The sequence below is a fragment of the Martes martes genome (genome assembly GCF_963455335.1).
Source record: "Martes martes genome assembly, chromosome: 8".
In the NCBI taxonomy this organism is placed as follows: Eukaryota; Metazoa; Chordata; class Mammalia; order Carnivora; family Mustelidae; genus Martes; species Martes martes.
The window spans coordinates 103,134,444-103,159,854 of record NC_137895.1 but is presented as its reverse complement, the minus strand read 5'-3'; the positions used below and the strand labels follow the sequence as shown (position 1 = coordinate 103,159,854).

At 40.8% G+C, this 25,411-nt stretch overlaps 1 protein-coding gene across 2 annotated transcripts in view; it reads left to right on the top strand.

The window, feature by feature from the left end:
* Positions 1-3,694: 3,694 nt before the first annotated feature.
* TIGAR (TP53 induced glycolysis regulatory phosphatase) overlaps positions 3,695-25,411 on the top strand; it is a 28,575-nt gene continuing 6,858 nt past the window's right edge. Inside the window, exons 1-4 of one of the 2 annotated variants that reach the window (XM_080810676.1) lie at positions 3,695-3,838; positions 13,556-13,593; positions 17,328-17,449; positions 25,037-25,114. In XM_080810676.1, coding sequence (XP_080666802.1) covers positions 3,807-3,838; positions 13,556-13,593; positions 17,328-17,449; positions 25,037-25,114 — 270 coding nt within the window. In that variant the 5' untranslated portion in view covers positions 3,695-3,806. The remainder of the gene's footprint in view (positions 3,839-13,555; positions 13,594-17,327; positions 17,450-25,036; positions 25,115-25,411) is intronic. The other variant, XM_080810677.1, reaches the window with a different exon arrangement.

Sequence of the window (25,411 nt, the reverse complement as noted above, 5' to 3'; positions counted from 1 at the left end):
CTATGTCAATAGCTCTGGACAATGCACAGCGGAAGCATCTAAGAACTGGTTCAAGACCTTCAATTGTTCTTCTCTCCTGTCTCAGGATTCATGAATCTATGTGTTTAAATTGATATGTCTGTCAACCCTAATTCCTGAGTAACTACATGGAGCAAAGGCCCTTTCTGATCCATGTCAGACAACTTACACGAGAGAGAAACTTTCATGCAGTAAGTCACGGAAAACTTCAGGGTTAATTTGTTACCTCAGCATAACTTGGTCCCTCTTTTTTTTTTTTTTTTTAAAGATTTTATTTATTTATTTGACAGAGAGAGACACAGTGAGAGAGGGCACACAAGCAGGGGGAGTGGGAGAGGGAGAAGCAGGTTACCCGCTGAGCAGGGAGCCCGATGTGGGACTCGATGCCAGGACCTCAGATCACGACCTGAGCCGGAGGCAGATGCTTAATGACTGAGCCACCCAGGCGCCCCATAATTTGGCCCATCCTAACTAATTCAGAATTCCAGCACATGCTATACCACAACAAAGCACCAATTTTCATTTTTTACAAAAGGGCATATGTGATGTGATAGGCTGTCAACAAAAGTCTATCAGTGGTTATTTCTAGCTTCTATCTAAACAAAGTTTAAACCAACTCCCTGTTCATTTTAGTTTATTTTATTTTTAAGATTTTATTTATTTATTTGACAGACAGAGATCACAAGTAGGCAAAGAGGCAGGCAGAGAGAGAGGAGGAAGCAGGCTCCCTGCCAAGCAGAGAGCCCGATATGGGGCTCGATCCCAGGATCCTGGGATCATGACCTGAGCCCAAGGCAGAGGCTTTAACCTGAGGCTTTAACCTTTAACTGAGCCACCCAGGTGCCCCTCCCTGTTCATTTTAGAAGCTGAAGAGAAATCCTGGAACTGTTGAGTGAATAATGCAAGATTATGTCCATCCTCTCAAAGATCCTCATTTTTCAACTTTATTTTTTCATTCTTAAAGTTAATGAAAACACTTTCTATACATATTTATTACATAATTCTTTATGTTAATACTGGTGCTTTATAATTTTCTAAATTTCTCGTAAATTAATACTCTCCCATTTTATCATAATTTTTTTAGATATTGGTTCATTTGAGAAATTGATCACAACAAATATTCCTCATTCATGCATTTAACAAATTTTAATTGAGTCCCTACTGTGTTTTAAGCATTTTGATAGGAGGGAGGGACATAATGAAACAAAGCCAGCACTCACCTTCATAGTTACAGTTTTGATGCCACCTGGAGCATACTTACCTGGGGTCAAACTCAGTTTTGAGATCTTGAGAGATGGGAAATTACTTAGCTTCTCTGTGCCTTATTTTCTTCAACTGTAAAATAAAAATAGGGATGCCTGAGTGGCTCAGTTGGTTAAGTGTTTGCCTTTTGCTCAGGTCATGATCTCAGGGTCTTGGGATGGAGCTCCGTCTGGGCTCCCTGCTCAGTGGGGAGCCTGCTTCTCCCTCTCCCTCTCCCACTGCTCATGCTCTGTCTTTTCCTGTCTCAAATAAATAAATAAAACCTTAAAAATAGATTAAATTAATAATTCACGCCTTGCAGATTACTGTGTTAAATGAGACAAAGTGGAAGTCTGTTTTTAGTTAAGCTTTAGAAATGTACTCAGACTCCCTTAAAGAGAAAGAGGTTTTATTATAAAAACAGAAACCACAAAGTATGTTATTATGGCAGCTGGAGGGACAAGGGACCAGGTAGTCTCTGCATTACACACTTATGTCTGCTTCTGTTTACTGATTTCTTCCATTACCTTGCTTGTTCTTACTCCCTACTCTGTAAATCTGTTCTCAAGCTTAAATTATTTGTGGTTTCTGTCTCTTGATAGCTTCAGGCTACATGCTCCTTATTGCTCTGAACTTAGTTTCTCTTGATGCTTTTTCTCTTTAGCCCTCACATATAACTAACTAATTAATTTCCCTTTTCTAGTTCAAACTTCCAGGAGAATCTGTTGGACTGATTCATTCATTCAGGCATGCAGAAGATTTGTATGAACTATCTACTATGTGTAGACAGTGTACTCCCATGATAATTTGGGCCTCCTTTTAGAACCCTCTGAATTATCCTTCCACCATCATTCTGAAAATGTCTGTTTCCCTAGAAGCTTGCTAGAGATGCTGAATTTGGCCTCTACTCCTGGTCTACTAAATCAGAATCATTTTAACTAATCCCCTAGTGATTTGTACATGTGTTCAAGTTAGAGGAGCACTATCTTAAGCTTCTAGTACTCAAAGCTGACAGTACATTGGAAAGAGATTGGAAAGAGCTGGGGACTAAAAAAAAAAAAAAAAAAAAAAAAAAAAAATTACTGATGTCTGAATCTCTCCTGCAGAGATTCAGATTTAATTTTTCTGGGGTGTGCCCTGGCATTCAAAAAGTCCTAGATGGTTCCAGTGTGTGGGTAGGTTTGAGAATCACTGAACCAGTCTTGTGTCTCCATGGACCCACTGTGAACCTAGAGTAATTGCTTCGTTTCTCTCTAGGCCAGATTCTTCCTATCTTAAGTGAGGATACCCTGTTACCTCGGACTCGTTCTGAGGGCTAAATGTGATCACACATGTGAAACTGTTTTGAAATGTATGCCTATAAATCCCATGCATCACTTGACTTCTCTAAACTCATCTTTGCATATATAACTGGGGGGAAATGCATTATCAAATAGGGGAATTTAAGTAAAAATGAATGGAAAACAATGTAAAGGTTAACATTATGAAGCTCTATCATTGTAAAGCTAGGATGAGTAGGCTTTGTTATCCCATTTCACTTACCAGTAACCAGAGGTTAAGGCCCCGAGAGCTGTTAAAAAACATTATTCGCCAGATGCTCCTTAAAAAAGGGCGAGGGGGAAGACTTCACTTAAGTCCACTGCAACTGGGGTTAAGGCTGTTGCAAGGGGAGGAGAGGTTTACAGCCAGGGGGCGGGGTGAGGGAGGGCACGGAGACTCCGAGGAAGTCGGTTAGACATCAAGGAGAGGGGGAAGAGGAACTTGAAACCAAGGACGGAGGAAGGGGAGCCCCTTTAAATACCACGGGTGGAGGAAGAGGAACTTGATCCCATACGAAGGGCGAGGGGATTCTCGATTAATTAGTTCCGCAGGGGTCTTCGGTGAAACCCGGCTCAGCAGGCCGAGGACGAGGCCTAGTCTAGAAACGCGCTCACAAAGAATCTGAGCAAAGTTTGCTGCACGAGTGTGTCAGCCGAGGCGCGCGCGGGGACCCAAACCGGGCGGGTCCAAGTCCCCAAACCTTGCTGACCCCACACCCCCCGTGTTAGGGGCTAACAGTAAAACCTCTCTGGACTCAACGTGGCTGGCGCAGTGCAGCCCTGAGGCAGGACTACGAGCTGCGTTACAGCTTCAAACGAAATCAACCCCCAAACCGTGCGCTGATTCCCTTATCCCCCCGGAGCCTCCTGGATCCAAACTTGCCCGGGATCGCCTCCACTGCGGACTCCGGGACGGGCCCCGCACGCACCTGCCGCGCGCCAATCACAGGCCTGCGCGCAGGGGCGCAAGCGCTACGGCCCTGGGCGGGGCCTCATCGCTCACCAATCTCCGCCGGTCTGCCGGCCTCGAGTCCCCCTGATTGGCCCCGCGGGGATGACGTTGGTGGCCGCCTCGGCCTATGGCGGCGGAGCCGGCCAGCCGGCGGGGCTTGGCGGAAGTGGTGTGGGCGAGGTGTCCCGCAGTGCGGAGAAGCGGCGCGCCGGAGGGTGCTGGGCCCGCGAGCCGAGCTGCGGCCACTACTTTCCGTCCCTCCGGGCGCCAGGAAGATGACGCGCTTCGCTCTCACCGTGGTCCGGCAGTGAGTATTGCAGGGTGCCGTCTCGCCTTCTGGTCAGTGAGTTCTGGACTGGGCGACCAGACCGTTGCCCCTCCCCCTTGCTGTCCCCTCGTGGGGCGGGCTTGGACCCGGCTGTCTCGGAGGTGTCTTCGCCAGGGCCGTCTCCCACGGCCCCCCTTTCCCCGAGCACCGCCGAGCGAGGAAGGCGGGTCCTAAGTAGCCCGAGTCCCGCACTGCCGATGAGCGCACTGACGTCCGGAGGCTCGCAGCTCCTCGGCGGAGTTAAAACTGGAGGAGGACAGCCTTGTCCCCGGACTTCCCTGGGCGCCGCTTTTTGCTCCGCGGCGGAGTCTGCGGAGTCTGCGGGACGGCTCGCCCAAGGCAGATGTGTTTGTGCCGGCCGCCTCCCGCTGTCCTCTCTCTGCCCGTCGGCTGTCCCCTCGCTCGCCCGGGCAGCCGCAGGCACAGATCCGAGATTTACTTCCTCCCCCCGGAGATGACATTGCTGGCAGAGGAAGGGGGCCTCCGCCCTCGTCTCAGCCGACCGCACCGCCCCGAACACATATTTTTATCATAGCATTACATGGTGCAGCGAAAGGCAGATATGTCTTTAAGTCTGTTATCTTTTTTCCTTCTGAACGCGGATTGGCCGAGTGTTTATGGGCGTGCAGCCCAGGGTGGTTGAAAGCACAGATTTTTCAAGCAAGATAGACGTGGGTTAGAATCCGGGCTCTGGCTTGGAGGAGCCTTGTAACCAGGGCTTCCGTGAACGGCCTCAATCTCCTGGTACATTCAATGGGGTAATGATAATAATACCGACCTCACTGGGCTAGTGTGAGAACTAGAGGCAAAGGCGAAGTGTATAGCTCAACGGAGAGGAAGAAATAAATATATCTCAAGAATTAGATGATTTCTAATTCTCTAACACATCTCTAATAAAAATGTAGTTAATCTTCCATATTTATGTGTAGTTTTATCAGACCAGCATTTTGTACACTGCGTGCCAGTGTACTGGGCTACACAGATAAATAAGATATACCATTTTTTACATTCTGAAGCTCAGATACTAATACTAATATTAGTATCAGATACTAATACTAATAGGACTTAACCTGGTCAAGCTGACTTTAACTGCTATCTTTTTTTTTTTTTTTTTTTTTTTGGTGGCCCTGTTCTTCCTTTATAGGAGGATAATCTTGGAAGTCAGCAGAATTTTCCCTTTAGGACTCACAGGATTTTGATGACTAAACCAGAAATCGAGCTTCTCTCTGTCTCTTCTTTCTCCACCCTTCCATTTTATAGAATGCTTTATGACGATTTTATGACCTACTTAACGCCATATAGCTTACTGGTAGCAGAGCAGGAAATAGAGCCCTCATTTTCCAGTGTTACTACACTTTTTGGATGCCTTGACTCAGGCAGCACAGTGCCTGACATGTAAGTGAAGCTCAGAAGTTGTAGGAAATCTGGATTACACCGTCCCTTGAAAAGTAAGGTGATGTCTAATTAGATTCTTGTTGGGCAGTAGTTATATGAATCTGGATTTTGTCTCTTCCTGTTCTTAAAAGGGCCTTGATTTTAAAAATTGATTCCTTAAAGATATCCTATGAAGAATCAATTCAGAAGTGAGTCTTTATAAATTACTATGTGCCAGGCACCGTTGTAATTAAGTTCTGACAACAATCCAGTGAGGTGAGGACTGCTCAGTTAGCAGGTGAGGGAACAGATGCTGAGGGCCTGTAACTTGTCACCCGGCTAGATGAGGGGCTGGGATTTGAACCAAAGGAGCATGACTCTGCAGCCCAGTCTCTCAACCACTGTACTCTTCTGCCTCCTGTTTTATTGAGTTAAAACCTAGTATTTGTAGATTGCTGGAGGGGCACCTGGGTGGCTCAGTGGGTTAAAGCCTCTGCCTTCAGCTCGGATTGTGATCCCGGGTCCCTGGGATCGAGCCCCACATCAGGCTCTCTGCGCAGTGGGGAGCCTGCTTCCCCATCTCTCTCTGCCTGCCTCTCTGCCTACTTGTGATCTCTGTCAAATTAAAAAAAAAAAAATGTAGATTGCTGGAATATCACCAGCCATTTTCATGACTACTTTTTATTTCTGCTAATATAATTGTGAAAAGTGATGTGAATAGTTTGCTTTGTTCTGTTTTATTTGTGGAAAAGTGGAATTAAAAGTTTTGAAATAATTGGTAGGTTTATGGTTAACTCTGTTTGAATCATTCCTCTTTTCCCTCTTGAGTCCTCCAAACTAAGAATTGTAGATTCTTTCAGGGGAAAAACGATTTCAAACTTGGCTAATAATAGTCACCATGGTTAAATATGTTGAGTCTTACTGGAATCCAGAAGATTGGGTCATTTAGCATAATATTGGGAATAGCACTAACCTTTTCCATGACCTGATTCTGTATAACTAAGATAGTCAAGTGCTTTGAAACTGATTGCATGATCAGTACTTTTTAAGAGATGGTTAATTTTATTGAACAGTACCTTCAGATAATGCAAGAAGACTTTTGAAATGCAATCTTTTTAAGTTCAACCAAATCCTTCATGAATGTTGTACTGTTAGTACATATGTGTTTTTCTTCATTATACTTACGGGTATGTATCATTTTTGGAATAGAATATCCAAGATTCCAAACTCGAAGTCTTTTAATATTATTAAACTGTAACCTCTTAGGATCTTGTAGCACAGCATTGTTGAAAACCCCAAAATATGTAGGTTGGCATTTCCATCACCTCTACAACCCATTGAAAGGCCGCAGTTCTCTTGAAATATTATTTGTGTGTGTTTGCAATTAGTTGCCTGCAAAGCCATCCCATTTCACTTCCATTTTTATTTTTTTATTTACTTTTTAAAAAAAGATTTTATTTATTTGTCAGAGAGAGAGAAAGAGAGAGAGAAAGCGTGCACAAGCAGGGGGAGAGGCAAGCAGAGGCAGAGGGAGAAGTAGGCTCTCTGCTGAGCAAGGAGCCTGATGCGGGGCTCCAACCCAGGACGCTGGGATCATGACCTGAGCCAAAAGCAGCCACTCAACTGACTGAGCCACCCAGGTGTCCCTTCACTTCCATTTTTAGCTAGCTCTTAAAACTTAAAAAAATTTTTTACAATCTAAATTAAATTTACTTTTTTTTTTAAGATTTTATTTATTTATTTGACAGACAGAGATCACAAGTAGGCAGAGCAGCAGGCAGAGACAGAGGGGAAAGCAGGCTCCCTGCTGAGCAGAGAGCCCGATGTGATGCGGGGCTCTATCCCAGGACCCTGGGATCATGACCTGAGCCCAAGGCAGAGGCTTTAACCCACTGAGCCACTCAGGCGCCCCAATTAAATTTACTTTTATTGATTTAAAGGTGATTAGTAAAGTTATTGATAGCAAAACTGTTTCTTTTTTTCTTTCTTTTCTTTTTTTTTTACGCTGCCTCTATTGGCAGTTACTTTTTGTTGAATGCCAATAATTGTTCTGGTCATTAATAAAGCAAGTATAGTAAATGCTAGGTCACCTGTAAACTTTTATAAACATCTGTGTGATTGTTTTGTTACTGTGGTATTTGTTTTCTGAAAATACAGTTGATCAATTGGGAGACCATTTACAACTAGGACTAACTTCTTTATAAACAAAAACATATCATGAGTTGGGTATGTTACATTTTTTCCCCCACAACCTATCTAGTGAGAGTCTCTGTGTTATTAGCCCTTGAAATCTTCCATATTTTTGAATGAATTATTTGATAGAGAGGAATTAGGATAAAGCTTTATTCATGATTAAATATCAGGTGAGGCTTTGCATTTCCGTGTATGCTAAAGCATACCTATTTTGAAAACATGCCCCCAACTCTACTAATTTCTTATGATTTATCTCCGTCTTGTGGCAAACAGTAGTTGTCGATTGAATTTGAATTCTTTAAAGGGATATGATTGGGAAATTAAGTTTTAGAAATGACTCCTAAAGAAATCCCATAGCCTATAAACCAGAGCTAACAAAATACAATACCTTTCGAAGTGAAGAACAGTGTAATAACCTACAAAATGAATGATGCATATTTGGAGGGCCTATAAATGGCTGGTCATAAGACTGAACTTCTTGGCATAAGCATTTGGATTCTTGCAGAGTCGGGTGTTCTGCTTTGGAAATGGATCACACCGCAGATTTTGAAAATGAGTAGTGTTATTCCTGACTCCTTCAAAATATATCCCTCTGACCTTTCGGCTTCTTCTACTTTCTCTACTGCTATCACAAGCCAAACTTTGGTTAAGGGAAGTAGATTAATAGTAAAACTATTTTAGCCACCTACTTTTCTTTCCTACTCCCAAAACAAACTTTTAAACATTTGCCTTAAGGATTTATATAAACCTCTTGATAAAGCTGATAAAAGCTGTAAAACTAAATATTTATGAAAGTTTGGGGGAAAAATTCTATTTCTAGGTTTCCCATTCTGTAATATTTATAAAGGGATTTAAAGGCAAAAAATGCCCAGCAGAATGCCAGCAATTGTTAATAATATAATAATGTTGGCAGCAGTCTCTATTGACTTATAGCTAAATAAAATCCTTCATTATATCATTGCTATTTTTTTCTCCCTTTGTCAAAAATAGTTAGATGGTGTGGTAGTACCATTAGAAAACCGTCAGAATACTGGTATTCCATTTTTTTGTATTATAACATTTTGATAATAGAATCTTTTATATTGGGGCTCCTGGGTGGCTCAATGGGTTAAAGCCTCTGCCTTCGGTTCAGGTCATGATCCCAGGGTCGTGGGATCGAGTCCTGCATCGGGCTCTCTGCTCGGCGGGGAGCCTGCTTTCTCCTCTCTCTCTCTGCCTGCCTCTCTGCCTACTTGTCTGTCAAATAAATAAATAAAATATTTTAAAAAAAGAGAGAGAATCTTTTATGTTATTCTGCATCTTACCAAATCAGCTATTGAGTTTAAACTAAAATTGTGAGCTGTCTTTTTAGCAAGCATACAAAAAGTTCTGATCTGTTGAATTTGTATTTGTAACAGCCTGCACTGGCAAAATTATTACATTCCTGGTGCCTGGGTGGCTCAGTTGTTAAGCGTCTACCTTCGGCCCAGGTCACGATCCCAGGGTCCTGGGATCGAGCCCTGCATCAGGCTTGTCGGAGGGAAGCCTGCTTCTCCCTCTACCACACCCTCTGCTTGTGTTCCCTCTCTCTCTGTCTGTCTCTCTCTCTGTCAAATAAATAAATAAAGTCTTTAAAAAATTATTAAATTTCTCCTCATCCTTGATTTTAAATATAAAATGAGCAGGAGAGCATAAAGTAGGCAGAAGCTTTTGAGGTTCCTGTATAAAAGTAAACATGGTATAGGGAAGGTTCTTTGAATTTTGCTGGAAATTGAATCGGCTACAAAGCTACTGTCTAAAGAGGACATTACTTGTATTTAACAGCAGTTCTTTTATTCTTGATCTCAGCAAGATTATGAGGCTGAGACAGGAAGTGCACCCAATGTTTGGGAACCATTTTCTGTATTAGAAATGACAATTTCTTCATCCTCACCCTGGATGCTTTATCTGTCTGAATGGTAGAGATTAATATCCTCTTTCACATCTATTTTGTATGATTCTGAATAAATTTTAGAGTATAAGACATATTAACTACAACAATGATAATAATGGCAAATCAGTGCTAAATAGTTCTGAGAAAATTAATTTATTTGTTATACATTTTTTTTAAAGGATGTTATTTATGTGAGAGAGAGAGATAGGAAGAGAGGGCATGAGCAGAGGTGAGGGAGAGGGAGAAGCAAGCTCCCCACTGAGCAGGGAGCCCAACATGGGGCTCTATCCCAGGGCCTGGAGATCATGACCTGAATCCAAGGCAGACGCTTAACCAACTGAGCCACCCAGGCACCCCTGTTGTATATATTTTTAAAGCTACATCCACATATTTAGAAATCAAAACAATTTTCCCTGGTCTTAACCTCTTCTCTTCTCATCCCTTCAATGATCATATTTATTAATGTCTTATGTATCCTTCCAGTGTTTTCTTTGTTTTATTTTGTGCAGGTCCAAATGTTTATTGTTATTTCCCACCTTTCTAAAAAGGTAACATTTTTTTAATATTATCCTGCAGCTTGCTTTTTCCCTTTACTATATTTTGGAGATTTTTCCATGTCTTTACATAAATCACTCTCTTTTTAGGGGACACAGTTACATAGTATTCCATTGTGTAGCTACACCACCATCTATTTGTTAATGCGATCAGTTCCCTATTAATGGACGTTTAGGTTATTTAGCATCTTTTGCTATTAGAAATAATATCGTGACAGGTAATTGTTTTAAATATGGATGAATGCACATATTCCCAGTAATGGGGTTGCTGGATCAAAGGGCAAACAGATTTGTTATTTGGGTAGGTATTTCCATGGCCTTCCATTGGCACAGTGCATACACTGAGGTTCTAGTATTTCCCAGGGTTTTCTCCAGGTAATGAGTATGTTAGGGTGAGGCAACCTCTGGCTGTGCCTTTAAGGAGCTGGAGCCAGGTAGACACACAACTGAAAAAGTGAATTAGCATACAGGTGGTAACTTATAATAGTGGTGCTGGGTAAAATGGAAGTGTAACATTGGGGGGGTTAAATGGGATGGGTAGATGGGGAAATGTGCTGGGAAGGAAAGACTCCCACAGAGAGCTGGCTCTCTGTGTTGGGTCTTGAAGAACAAGAACGTATTGGCCGGGTCCAGCAGTCTATGTTTTAATAAGCCCTCCAGGGGATTTTGATAACATGCTCCAGTTTGAGAACCACTGCTGTAAGCAGAGGTTGGCCAACAACAATTTCTGTAAACAAGGGACAGGGTTCCAGGCCACGGCCTGGGTTTGTGATTCTGACTCTCAGGTCTGATGGAGTTCCTTTCTGGATTTGGGTAAATCAATCCCATGTGTTTTGTTTTTTAAACTAGTGCTTTATTTAAAACAGAGCAAGGGGGATGAGCCTTCACAGTAATCAGGGAAATACAAATTGGATCAAACTGAGATAAACTGTTCTAGTGCCAGATTCGCACAAATGGGAAACTCTGGCCTTGCTAAATGTTGGAGAGGATGTGGAATGCTGCTGGAGCATGTAAATTGCTATGACCACTTCAGTAACATCTAATAAAGCCGAATGTTTGCATACTCTGTGGCTCAGCAAGTCTAGTGCTAGGCCTCTATCACTAGGTGTGGGTTAGCAAACTTCTATTTAAAGGGTAGGAAGTAGTTTAGGCTTTACAAGCCATGCACTCTCAATTCCACCAGTATAGTGTGAAAGAAGTCATAAACAACATATGAACACATGTGTGACCGTATTCCCATAAAACTGCTTTTAAAAAGAGTAATTTGTCATTCCTTGAGTGTTTCTCAAACATGGATGTGCATCAGAATCACCAGGTGGGTTTATTAAAACACAGATTAACTGGACCCCAACCTCTGAGTTTCTGATTCAGGGGTCTGGAGTGGGGCTGAGAATTTGCATTTCCAAAGTCCTCCCGCAGTGCCAGTGATGCTGATCCAGAGGCCACACTTTGAGAACCACTGCCCTAGAGAATTTGAGGCACTCTTTACAAGGATATTCATAGCAGCTTAGCTCTAAACTGGAAACAATATAGATATCAAGAATAGAACATATAAATACATTGTGGTAAACTCTTAAGCACGTTATACAATCATGAGAAGGTAAGTAGCCACCCTCAGCAACACTGATGCATCTCACAAACAATGTTAAAGAACAGAAGCAACACAGAAGCAATTCATTATAAGGTTCAAGGACAGGGGTACTAATCTGTCCTATACATGGTTGGGAAAGGCATGGAGAAAGGCGAAGCAAGTGGGCATCTAAATGTCCACGTTGTGGATCCACTGGGGGTGGGAGGACATTGTGATCAGAAAGAGACAAGGTCTAGGAGGCTGGCGGTGATCTGTTACCTTGGCTGGGGTCACCTGAATGTTGGCTTTATGGTATGTTATTTGTTTCTATGGTTTATTTCACAATTTTTACAGGATTTAAAATGCACTAAGTTGACTCTTTGATTTCTGGGTAGCTCTGTCCAACCAAGAATGACCTATAAACAGAACTATTGAGTGCTTACTAAAAGCTGAGTGGTGTTGAAACCCTTTACCTGCGATAGAGTTTGCCTGGCCTGTATTCATTCAGTTACCCCAAGAGTCCTGTTTAAAGATTTATTTATTTATTTTTAGAGAGACATAGAGCACGCACACAGGTGAGGAGGGCAGTGAGGGGCGGAGGGAGAGAGAGGATCTCAAACAGACAACCCCCTGAGTGCACGCCCAGCGTGGGCTCGATCCCACAGCCCTGAGGTCATGATCAGAGATGAAATCAGGAGCCAGACACTTCACCGACAGGGCCACCCAGGTGCCCCAAGAGTCCTGTTTCAATAGGGCTATTATTGTCTCCATTTTACAGATGAAGAACAGAGGCACCCAAGCCTAACTGAGCTACTAAGGATACAGCCAAAGCAGTTTTGTTCGTCAGCCGGCTATGTGGCAGTGAAGTTTACTTTAAAGGATTTTCACCTCTCATTGACATAGAATCATATAAATAGTGGGCATTTGATACCAAATGAGCAAACAACTTGATCTGAAGAAACCCATTCACTATTTTTACCTACCCATTTCCAATTCTGTGTCCAGTGTCCACGCAGAACAAGCCAACTCCTTTCTCCCAGTCCACCACCCATCCTTTGTGTCTCCGTTTCCAGTGCCTGGTGCTCTACTTAGCACATAGAAAGGCCTCAAAGAATTTTCCACTCAGTTCTTGATAGCTTTTCATGTATTTGATTGCTTTTGTTGTAGGTATACCCTGCTGTCTCTGGTCTGGTCCAGGAAGCACATCCCCCTCCACTTTCTTACCCCTCGAGCCTCAAATGATGGTTATTTTGTGATAAAGTTCCCAGTCCGTTCCCTCTTCTGGTAGCCTCAGGATTGATTTGGTTTGGCTTTTAAATTCTTCAAACCACAGTCCCCAAACCTCAGTTTTTCAGCATGGTCTGCAAGATAGTTGTCAGCATGTAAGAAAGAACAGCTTGAGATCTAGGAACTAGGAGAAGCCAGGGCATCTGAAGGCTTGTGGACTTCTTTCCTACTGAATTCAGGTTCCCTGGCGCTTGCTTATTCAGTCCGGCAACAGACAGACTCACAGTTTCCTCCTCGTGCTTGTAAAAAGAATTTTAGTCAATGTATTTATTTTCACAAGATTATTTAATAAAAATTACGTACATATTTTAATAGAATTTTCTTCTTACAGTTTACTTACAATTAGATTCATGATCTATACATTTTAATTTGTGACAGTATGAAATTCTTGGCTCATCAACTAAATACATTAGACAATTGCAAATAGTTTAGAACACATGTTTACAGGTTAGATTATAAAGTACACTACAGGGGCACCTGGGTGGCTCAGTGGGTTAAGCCTCTGCCTTTGACTCAGGTCATGATCTTAGGATCCTGGGCTCGAGCCCCGAATCGGTGTCTCTGCTCAACAGGGAGCCTGCTTCCCCCTCTCTCTCTGCCTTCCTCTCTGCCTACTTGTGATCTCTCTCTCTCTGACAAATAAATAAATAAAATCTTAAAAAAAAAAGTACGCTGCAGAGTTCATATGCTACCTTTGTGAATATCATTACATTGATGGTTTACATCATTTTGTTGATTTTTTTTTCTCATTTCAAAAATAACCTAATTTGGTAATAAGTTTTTTCCCCCCACCCTCTCTATTTTAGTGGTGAAACAAGATTTAACAAGGAGAAAATAATTCAAGGTTAGTATACTCTTAGCTTTTTCCTTTAGTGTTAATGTGATGTGTGAGCTAATCAGATTGGGTGGGGGAGGGTAGACCGGGGGCAGCTCTGTATAGTGAACAGCTTTAGAGAAAGTGTCATAACCATGGAAATATGATCAGAGCAGATGGTCACCAAGAGGAATAAGTCTCTTAAGTGAACTGAATGTAAAGTACAGGATTCCAAGTTGTTTATAGGTAGCTTCAAGTGCCCAGTCAGCTGATTCAGGAGTTATGTTGAGTCTAGTGGTCTTAAAATATAACTGCTGTAACTTAAAATGATTTCATATTTGGAAACATGAAGGTTGCTGGCTGGTGTTAATGGTATTTTTCAGCTAAGATAGTTATATTATTTTTAGTAGTAACAAAGAAGAGGTTTTAAAAAGAGAATTCCTATTCTCATGCGGGATTGTTAACTTTATTCTGAACAGATTCTTTCTCCCTTGTTCTGCTAATTTGGGTTCAGACCTTTTAATCTCCCTATGATCCGGCAAGGCTAGCTTTTAAAGAATATCTTGGGTAAACTCTCAGCCAGACAGGCTATTTCTGTGCTGTGATTATAAAAGCATTTAGTTTTATTTTTTTGGTTAGGGACATCTGGAGTTTGCAGAACCTGATTTTCATACCCAGGGTGCCCCACTCCCTCTTCTGAAAACTAGTCTGATAATTAAATGAACCTTTGTTTTCCAGTGACATGTACCCCACCCAAATTAGCCTCTGTACTTCCTGTGCCTTATCACCCTGTCTTTTAGTACTGCTCACCTGTCTCATTTCATTAGACACCGACAGTGGAGCAGCAATACAAGTTTTTGTGGTCTCACCTGGTTTTGCTATTTGTTTTGTATACATTTCCTACCTCTGTCAGTTAGATGTTTATTAGCTCTTTAAGTTAAAGCATTCAAAGCTTATATATTTCCAAGTGCCATTTTTGTTGCATAACTACAGCGTTGATATGTAGGTCATTTCATAGGTATTCAGCACCAGGAGTCTTAAATTCCCACTATGATTTCTTCAGTGACCCATGAATTATCTAGAACTGTTTTTTGTATTTCTGGACGGCTGGACTTTTTGTTTCTGCTCATCTTTTATGATTGGCTTCCAATTACATTTTGTATTCTGACAAGATGGCTTATTTGATGATGCTCTTTGAAATCTATTAACATGCTCAGTGTTTATACATCTACCATTGTGTGTGAACAAGCTATGTTTTCTGATTGTTGGGTTTGGAGTTATAGGTCAAATAATTAACCTCTGTTTTGTTGTTCAGATCTTCTATGCTTTGCTAATTTTGTAAATTTACTAATTTGCCTGCATGACCGAAATACCAGTTTATGGGTGAGATGTGGGATTTCCCATGGTGATGGCCGGCTATAGTTCAGTACCTGACATTCTGTCAATTTGTGCTTTATGTGTTCTGCTCTGATACAGTGGAGTACATTTTATTAGGCACATACACAAGTTTAAGGATTGTTCTGTCTTCCTAGTGAATTGGGTCATTGATTCTTTATAATATCCTCCCAATCCTAAGACTTTCATCCTAAAAAGTCTTGCATTTTTGAGTATAATATAGCTTCTCCGGCTGTTTTGGGCTTGGAATTTGCCTGGTATATGTTTTTCTCTTGCTTTCCTTTCAACCTTTCTGGGTGCTGATGTCTTAAGTGTTACCTCATAAATACTACGGAGCTGATTTTGGTTCTGTCCCCCCACCCCTTCCCTACTGGCTTTGGAATGATAAACTATTTCCATTCTTTCAATGGTTACCTTTAAATTTTTACCATTCGTATCTAGTGAAGTATAATATCAATTATCTCCTTTCCCCCCATAATACAAGGAACTTATATGACTGTTGCTTAATATTTAGTCCTATCCTTTTTTAACCATAGGGCATAAGCATTATTATTTGCTTTGTTATTTAGACAATGTTTGTTTACATTTACAGATATATTCACCAGTTTCTCTCCTCCTCATTTCTTTTCCATCTCAGACCTTCATTCCTGAAGTGTCTTCTTTGAAAGGTCCCCTAGGCAGGTTAGTTGCTGTAAAGATAGTTTTAACTGTTTTTATTCCAAACAATTCTATTTCTATTCTATTCAAACTTCTTTAGCCTAGACAATTTAGACTGACAGTTCTTTTAACATTTGGAAGATACTATTGTGCTGTTTTTTTGGCTTCCATTGCTCCTGTTAAGAAGTCTTCTCTCAGCCAAATCTTATTCCATGGTAGGCAATCAGTCTTTCTCTGCATCTACTTTTAAAATCTTTTATTTGGTTTTAGTATTCTATAGTTTCCCTTAATATATCTAGGATGAATTTTTTTTTCTTTTAATTTATCCTGCTTGGTGTTTTCTTTATCTGTAGATTCATGTTTTCCATCATTTCTGGAAAATTCTCAGCCATTATCTCTTCATATTTTCTCTCTTCCATTTTCTTTCTTCTTTCTGGAGTTTCAGTCAGATGTATGTTAGGGAATATCATTCTGTCATTCATGTCTCTAATAGTTTCATCTCCTTTGTGCTGCATGTGGGGTAATACCTCAGCCCTGTCTTTGAGTTCATTAAGCCTTTCTGTGACTGAATCTCCCTTTATTCCCTGATCATTATCAATAGATCCCTGGTTGTTTTTGATGGTTTCTTGTTACTTGCTAATTTTTGGGATTCCATCCTTATGTTTTATTTACAATTTGAGTCTGTATCTGCTGATTTCAATGTCTGAAGTATTAATGATTCTGAATCTGCTTTTTGTTGTTTCTGCTGACTTTTATTAACGATGGATTATTTTCTTGTACGTTAAGTTAATGACTGAACTATTATTTGCTCTTAGTAGCAAACTTGTTAGCCTTTATTCAGTCAGATTTGCTCTGAAGCGAATTTGCGTTGGATTTTAATATATACTATTGACCTGAAACTATACTAGCTTCCGTGTAGGATCTCTGGCTTCCAGGAATGCTGAGTTCAGTCCTCCCCACCTTGCTGTGCCATGCAGCAGTCTCCCTCCCCCAGCTGCTCCCTTGCTTGTGCTGATATCCTGGCAACTCCATATTTTTAATGTTAATATTCAGATTTCAACTTAGGGTATTTTGGTTGCTTTGCATTTCCTCTTAGAGGTTTTCCTTAGACCCTGTGAGCAGCAAACACACACATACACAAACACAACCATTTAGTTCTTTTGCAATAGAAGGACCCTTTAGCCCTTCTCCTGAAAAGGAAGGTTCCAAAGTTGTTGTTGTTGTTGTTGTTGTTGTTGTTAAGGAAAAGGAAGGAAGGAGGAAGGGAACAAGAGTGAGGGGAAATAATACAGTATTGGACATTTGGGCAGTGGAGGTAAAGAAGGGAAACTATTTAGGTGAGGATCCTACTTTTCAAATGCAGCACCTGGGTTGAGAACATAAGATCAGAGCCAGCATTAATAAAATACAGCTAATGAAGTCATGGACAGACACAAGAGAGGGGAGCTGGAGACAAATGAATATTCTCATCATCATCTGATTACCATTAGGCAGACATTCTTTTGGGAAACATTTGAAAACCTGAGACTTTATAGGATTATAGCTTAATTTTACTTACTTTTTTGGTTCTCTGAAAAATTATATAGAAGGGTACCCAAGGAAATCTTTTAATAAAATGTAGATAAATTCTATTTATATTTTCTTACATGTGATTTGTTTGCATCGGTTATAGTTACATTTGAGTGTTCTTGTTCCTTCTCTGACTACCACAGGACAAGGAGTAGATGAGCCTCTTTCAGAAACTGGATTTAAACAAGCAGCTGCTGCTGGAATATTTCTTAAGAATGTGAAGTTTACTCATGTTTTCTCCAGTGACCTCATGAGGACGAAGCAGGTAAGTTTAAAGTCAAGGTTAAGACTGATGAATGAAGAGTCTCAACAGTTATAACCTTAAAAACTGCTTCCAGAATCTGTAGGAAATCCAATCACATGCAGATACCATTCCCAATCCTTCTCCTTCCCTGCCAACAGAACTTCTTTCTTTTCATTTTACTTTTGTACTTTATTTTATTTTGGTAATTTTAAAATTAAAGTAGCTCGGGGAAAATGTCTAACAAAGTATCTTTACAAAGACAAAGAAGGTTTATGAGAGAGAGCCAGCAGAAACACCAGACAGGAGAATTTAACCCACAAATATAATCAAATATTGGAATCCAGACATGGTTAAAAAAGAAAACAACTATGTTACTGTAAAGAAATAAAAGACATGTTTGAAATATCTTTAGGGAACAGATTAGTACAGTTTACTATATAAATGACCCCAGAGAATTAAAAAGGAACCAAATATATTTCTAAAGACTCCATGGAGGGAATAATTCCCCATGAGGGAATAGCAGGTTTGGAATATAGTCTGCCTGCATATAAGCCACTAGTGAAACAGAACAAAATTTGTGAAGCAGCTGTTTGCAGACATTGGACTTCAGACAGTGTGGGCCTGTGATCCCCAAATGAAGTGAAACAAATGAGGTGAGCCTTGGATTGTCCCGGTGTTCCATCTGATGCAACTTTCTGATTCTGGTAGGAGAAGCCAGATAGAGCCAGTGGCCTCAGTGAGTTGAGAAGACAACACTTGGGATTTGGGGAGATTAAATAACTAAAGAGTGTGGGTCAGAGTGTTGAAGAGGGAGCTACACAGAGAAAGAACTCTAGAAATATGGATAGAGAACCCCTAAAATCCTTAGTGGACTAGAGTCTGCATGTGTGTAGGTGAAATTGCATGAGGCCAGGTGTAAAACAACTATGGGAGAGAACAGTTGCTGGGGAGCCAGAAGTCAGACAATGTCAAGAACTCCCACAGGTTGGGAATCATTTGAGTCGCTATCATCCAGAGTGGAGAGATTTTGTTAAATACATCAAACATGCAGTGGAAACTTCAGAAAAATCACACCTTAATAGTGAGGCTGATCTGTGCTCAGAGGAACATAATGAGGAAAGAAATAAAGATACAAAAGAACCAAATTCATCTTCGTGAGATCAAAAATACAATATTCTAAAATGAAAATTTGACAGGAGGGAATTACTAGCAGCTTAGACACTGTTAAAGAAGAGGTCAGTGAACATGAAGTCATAGAAATTTGACATAGAGAAACAACATCCCCGAATTAAGAAACAAGACTAAAAATGGAAAAATGGGGGCACGGGTGGTTCAGTTGGTTAAGTGTCTAACTCGTGATTTGGGTTCAGGTCATGGTCCATGGGTTGTGGGATCGAGCCCCATGATTGAGCAGGGAGTCTGCTTGAGATTCTCTCCCTCTGCCTTTTCCCCCACTCATGTGCACTCATGCTCTCTCTCTTTCTCTCTCTCCCCCCACCCCCAATTCAAATAAATAAATAAATCTTTAAAGAAAAAATGAAGAGCCTCAATTGAGGGACCTGAAGTAGATCCACACCTATATGGTCAGGGTGTTTTTGTTGTTGTGGGTTTTTTCTTTCTTTCTTTTTTTTTTTTTTAATTGGTTTGGGGTTTTTTGGTCAATTGATCTTTTTTAGTCCTCTCCTTACTATTATTTTTAAAGGAGTCTGGCTAAAGGCTTATCAGTTTTATTGATCTTTTCAAAGAATCAGCTCTTGGTTTCATTGATCTGTTTTATTCTTCTTTTAGTTTCTACTTCATTTATTTCTGCTGTTTATTATAATTTCCTTCCTTCTGCTGGTTTTAGGTTTTGTTCTTTTTCAAGCCCCCTTAGGTGTAAGTTAGGTTGTTTATTTGAGATTTTTCTTGCTTCTTGAGGTAGGCCTGTGTTTCTATAAACTTCTCTCTTAGGATAGATTTTGCTGCAGCCCAAAGGAAAATCTTGGGAAAAATCATGGACCCTTGTGTTTTCATTTTAATTTGTCTCCATGTATGTTTTGGTTTCCTCTTTAATTTCTCTGTTGACCCACTCATTATTTAGTAGCATGTCTTTTAAACATGTTAAAGAGCATGTATTTTTGCTCTTTCCAGATTTTTTCTTGTGGTTGATTTCTAGTTTCATACTGTTGTGGTTAGAAAAGGTACACGGTGGGACTTTGGTCTTTCTGAATTTGTTGAGACTTCTTTTGTGCCCTAATATGTGGTCTGTTCTGGAGAGTGTTCCATGTATACTTGAAAAGGATGTGTAGTCTGCTGTTTTAGGATAAAATGCTGTGAATATATCTGTCTGTTAAATCCAGTTGGTCCAGTGTGTCATTCACAGCCACTGTTTCCTTGTTGATTTTGTTCAGATGATCTGTCGATGTAAGTGGGGTGTTAAAGTTCCCATCCATTATTGTATTCCTATCAATTACTGCCTTTGTGTTTGCTATTAACTCATTTATGTATTTGGATGCTCCCTTGTTGGATGCATAAATATTTACAATAGTTTTATCTTCTTGTTGGGTTGTTCTGTTTATTATTATATAGTATTTTTCTTTGTCTCTTATTACAGTCTTTGTTTCAGTCTATTTTGTCCAAAATCAGTATTGCCCTCTAGCTTTCTTTTGACACCCATTTGTATGATAATGTTTCTCCATCCCCTCACTTTCAATCTGCATGTGTCTTTATGTCTGAAATGAGTCTCTTGTGGGCAGCTTATAGATAGTTTGTTTGTTTTTTTTTAATCCGTTCTGTAACCCTGTTTCTTTTGATTGGAACATTTAGTCTATTCACATTCAAAGTAATTATTGATAGGTAAATATTGAATCTATTTTGATGAAGTCCCAGTAATCCATTTTGTGTGTTCTTCATTTCTGATTGGTTCTTTCTTTGTGTTAAATGCCTCACTGATGTCCTCCACTTTTTTCTCAACTCCAGTGAGTATCTATGTGAGCGTTACTTCAAATTCTCCATCGGCTGTGTCACTTATCTCCATTTCACTTGGGTCTCTTGCTGTGATTTTGTCCTCTTCTTTCATTTGGGGCATATCCCTGTCTCCTCGTTTTATATAACCCGCTGTGTCTATTTCTTTGTATTAGGAAAGTCAGCTACGTCTGCTGCTGTTGAAAGTCATGGCCTTATGACAAAGAGGTCTAGCATCCTGCAGCGCAATGTGCCCTCTTCATCAGCACCTGGTGCTTCAGGGGTGTCTTCTATATGCTGTTGGCACCCTGCTGTCATGGCTGAGCCGCTTTTGCCTTCAGACCAGTCATGTGCAGTGACTCTCTTTGCCTGTTGTGGGCAGGGTTGGTCCCTGTGTTGTTAGTGGGCCAGTTTGGTGGGGCCACCTTGGGCTTGAGTTGAGTCAGACCAGGCATTTGCCAGAGCTGTGGTAGCACCAGACTGCAGGGCGATCCCCCCTCCCTCACCTTGTTGTCCTCCAAGAAGCTTTCATTGGTGGGCCGGGCCTGCTGGCAGACCTGTTATCTGCCTTCAGCCCACTGCTGGGGCCACAGTCTGATACGTGTCCAGGGCAGGAGTCACTTTGGAGTGACACTGGCCACTGCCTGGGCTCCTTACACACTGCCAGACCCGTGGCACCACCCTGGTTGGGCTGGACCAACATCATATTGGAGGCGGTGGATCCCCAAGGTGCTGGGGTGGGGTTGCAAGTTAGCAAGTTGGTAGTGAATGCCTGCCTCGCTGGGTCCCACAGGGGCCCATGTGTGAATGCCGCGGGGCCCTGGGCGGGAGATGGCGCATGTCAGCCCCAATTTGTTCCTGGGGGAGTCGTGACTCGTGACTGCTGCTGCTCTGGACTTGCTCTGAGATTAGTAGTAACTCTCTCTCCGGTATGCTGCAGGCATTTTTCAGACTGCTGCTTCTGTGCTCTGTCTTGTTGGGCAGTTTGTTGTGCTGTCTCTTTAAGGGCTTGGACTCAGCTTGCTCTTGCTCTCAGGGCTCTCCCAGAGCCAATCCTCTTGGTTTTTAAAATTCCAGGTTTTAAGCCAGGTAATTTGTTAGAACTCACAAAATTCGGACCCTTTGGTTTTCAAAGCCAAATGTTATGAGGGATTTATCTTCCCCACACGTGCTTCCCGTGCTTCCTGATGTGAGGGTCTGTTTCTCTTCCTTCTCCAGGCCTTTGGCTCCCTCCCTCCTGTGGGTGGCCTATGGGTCTGTTTCGTTCCCCATCTCATCTCTGCCCTTCCCAAGGTCCTCAGTGTGGCCTTTTCTCTACCTTCAGTTGTGGAATTTGTCCTGCCAGTCTTTGGGTCATTTTCTGGGTTACTTACACTGATGTGAATGTTACCTAGTTGTATCCGTGGGAGAAGGTGAACTTAGGTTCCTCCTACTCCACCATTTTCCCTGGAAGTCAGAATCTTTTTTATCAGTTGGGTTTTGACAAGGGTCCCAAGGTAATTCAGCACATGAAAGGTATTCTTTTCAATAAAATGTCCTGAAACAATGGGCTATCCATATGGAAAAACATGAACTTTGGCCTTTACCTCTTATAACACAAAAATTAACGTAGTTGATCTCAGCACAAATCTGAAAGCTGAATCTATATATCTTCTATGAGGAAACAGAAAAAAATCTTTATAAGGGTTTCTTAGTACAAAGCATAAACAAGATGTAGTTGGGAGAAAATTATAAATGTGTATATTACATACATAACATGTGTATATAGCTGACAAATTATCTAGGTTAATTTTTAATTTTTATTTATTTATTTATTTATTTTTAATTCATTTTATTTTGTTTATTTTTTTTTATTAACATATAATGTATTAATAGCCCCAGGGGTACTGGTCTACAAATCGCCACGTTTACACACTTCACAGCACTCACCATTGCACACACTTTCCCCAATGTCCATAACCCCACTGCCTTCTCCCTAGGTTAATTTTTTGATCTAAATTTTATCTAATTTTTTTCCAACTCAGTAATTAGACAAACACTCACTTTCAAATGGAGTTGAATTTGACCAGGCACTTTATAAAAGAAGAGACAATATGGAAGGTCAGTGAGCGGATGAAAAGATGCTAGGTAGAATTGATCTTAACGGGAATGCAAATTAAAACCACAGTAAGATACTATTACACGAACATTTGAAACTGCCTAAAATAAAAAAGATAAAAGAATGTGGAACAACTAGAGCTCCTACATTGCTAGTGAGAATGTAAAATGAACAACTACTTTAGAAACTAGTGCACGTTTAACATATATTAATCATATGATCCAGCAATTTCGGTCCTAAGAATTTATCCAGGAGAAATAGCATATGTTTACAGAAAGACTTGTATGTAACTTTTGAACACCCTTGTTTGTAATAAGCAAAGAATCGGATCGCCTGTGCTCACAGTAGGTGAATGGATAAATGAACTGTGATACCTTCACACGGTGGACTACAGATCAGCAGGAGTGTGGAAGAGTCTCAAAGACCTGCTAAACAAAAAAAGCCAGGCACAGAAGAGTACATATTGGAGGATTCCATTTATGGGAGACTCGAGAAAAGACAGATCTAATCTTCAGTTATGTAAAGCAGATCCGTGACTGCCAGAGGCCAGGAGTGGGAGGGATTGACTGGGACAAACACGAAGGAATCTTTTAGGGTGACGGAATTCTTCCATATCTTGATTTTGGTGGTATTTAGATAGGTGTATACATTTTTTAAAACTCAGTGAATTGTACACTCAAATAGGTGTATTTTTTTGTTATAAATTGTACCTCAATAAAATTGGTTTAAAAGTACAGAACAAGTAAATAAACCAAAAATGAAAACCTCAGTAGATGTACTGAATTATAGATTAAGCATGGCTGAAATAGTCGCTAGCTCGTAAGTAAATGCAAGATAGTAACTGAAATGTAGCACAACATAATAAACATTAAAATATAAGAGCTTAAAGGAAATCAAGAAATGATGAAGTCTGGTGTCTTTTAGAAGGAGATATTAAAATGGGAAAGGGGTCAAAGAAGTCACAGTTGATAATTTTCCAGAACTGTTGGTTCTAGAAAGTGTGACAAATCCACCAAGATAAATAAAAAGAAACCCAAATCTATGCTTACAATAACAAAATTGCAAAGCGCCAGAGGATAAGAAGGACAAACATCATCCACTAATGGCCAGAATTAGACTCTCAACAAATTTGTTAGTATTAGTAATTAGTTTTTATTTTTAACGAACTGAGTGATAATAAAGACTAACTTAGAGTTTTATACCCAGCAAAACATTTTCTCAAGTGTAGGTGATATGAAGACATTTTGGACCAACAGGCTATAAAGAAACTTTGAAAGGATAATTGAAGAAGGAAGATAGTGCCAGAATGGAGGTCTGAGTCTCAGAAAAGATTGGTGAGCCAAGACATTGGTAAAGATAAAGGTAAACCAATATTGATAATAGAGAACCATGAGGATGACAATGTTTAGTTTGTGGGGAGGGGATTAAAAAGGCAGATAGCAGACTTAAATTATTTCTACAGTTTTGCAAATACTATGTCTTGCCGATCAAAAGTAACCAGGCACACCAGGAGAGAGAGGAATGTGAACAAAAATGAGCCCAAACAAAAGACAACAGAAACAGCTGTAAGAGTTCTTTGATAACTGGTTACCAGACATGGACTTTAAAATAACCGTTGAATGCATAGATTAAAAAATGGCATTGAGAATTTCAGCAGACAACTGGAAATGATGTAGAAGAACAAAGTTGAATTCTAGAACGGAAAATGTAACTGAAATTAAGACTTGGTAGATGGGTTTAACAGTAATTTAGGCACACCTGAATGGAGAATTAATGAACTGGAACCTTTTCTGTAAAGGGCCAGATAGTACATATTTTAAGTTTTATGGGCTGTATGCTCTCTGTCACAGTCGTTCACCTCTTCTGTTGTACTGTGAGAGCATCCGCAAACAATATGTAAGCAGTTGTGTTCTAATAGCTCTTCATTCACAACAACAAGCCACTGTCTGGATTTGGGCTATGGTTTGCTGACCTCTGAACTAGAAGATAATGCAGAAGGAAATATCCAAATTGGTGTGAAGAGACAAAGGGTAAGCCGTACAGAAGAGAGGCAACTTTCACAAAGGAAAATTATTATTATTATTATTTTTAAAGATTTTATTTATTTGAGAGACAGAGTGAGGGAGAGAGCACAAGCAGGGGAAGTGGCAGAGGGAGAAGTAGACTCCCCACTGAGTGGGGAGCCCGACTCAGAACTCAATCCCAGGACGCTGGGATCATGACCTAAGCCAAAGGCAGATGCTTAATGGACTGAGCCACCCAGGTACCCCTCTAGGTTTGGTTTGGTTTTGTTGTTTTTAAAGATTTTATTTATTTATTGACAGAGAGAGATCACAAGTAGGCAGAGAGGCAGGGAGAGAGAGGGGGGGAAGCAGGCTCCCCGTCGAGCAGAGAGCCCGATGCGAGACTCAATCCCAGGACCCTGAGCCAAAGGCAGAGGCTTTAACCCACCAAGCCACCCAGGTGCCCCCAGGTTGTTGTTGTTGTTTTTACTATGATATATTTTGACATTTTGGCCAGAATGACTATTTTTATGAGAAAAGAAACTGTTGTCTTTCCGCTTTCAGACTGTGCATGGGATTTTGGAGAAGAGCAATGTTTGCAAAGATTTGACAGTAAAGTATGATTCAAGACTTCGAGAAAGAGTAAGTAACTTAATTACATATTTTTCTTCACCATGAGTTATCAGTAAATCACCTCAGTTTATCTGATGCATTTTTTTTTTAAGATTTTATTTATTGACTTGACAGAAAGAGGGACGACAGCAAGAGAGGGAACACAAGCAGGGGGAGTGGGAGAGGGAGGAACAGGCTTCCTGCTGAGCAGGGAGCCTGATGCAGGACTCGATTCCAAGACTCTGAGATCATGACCTGAGCCAAAGGCAGATGTTTAACGACTGAGCCACCCAGGCGCCCATATGTGATACATTCGTTTTTGTTTTT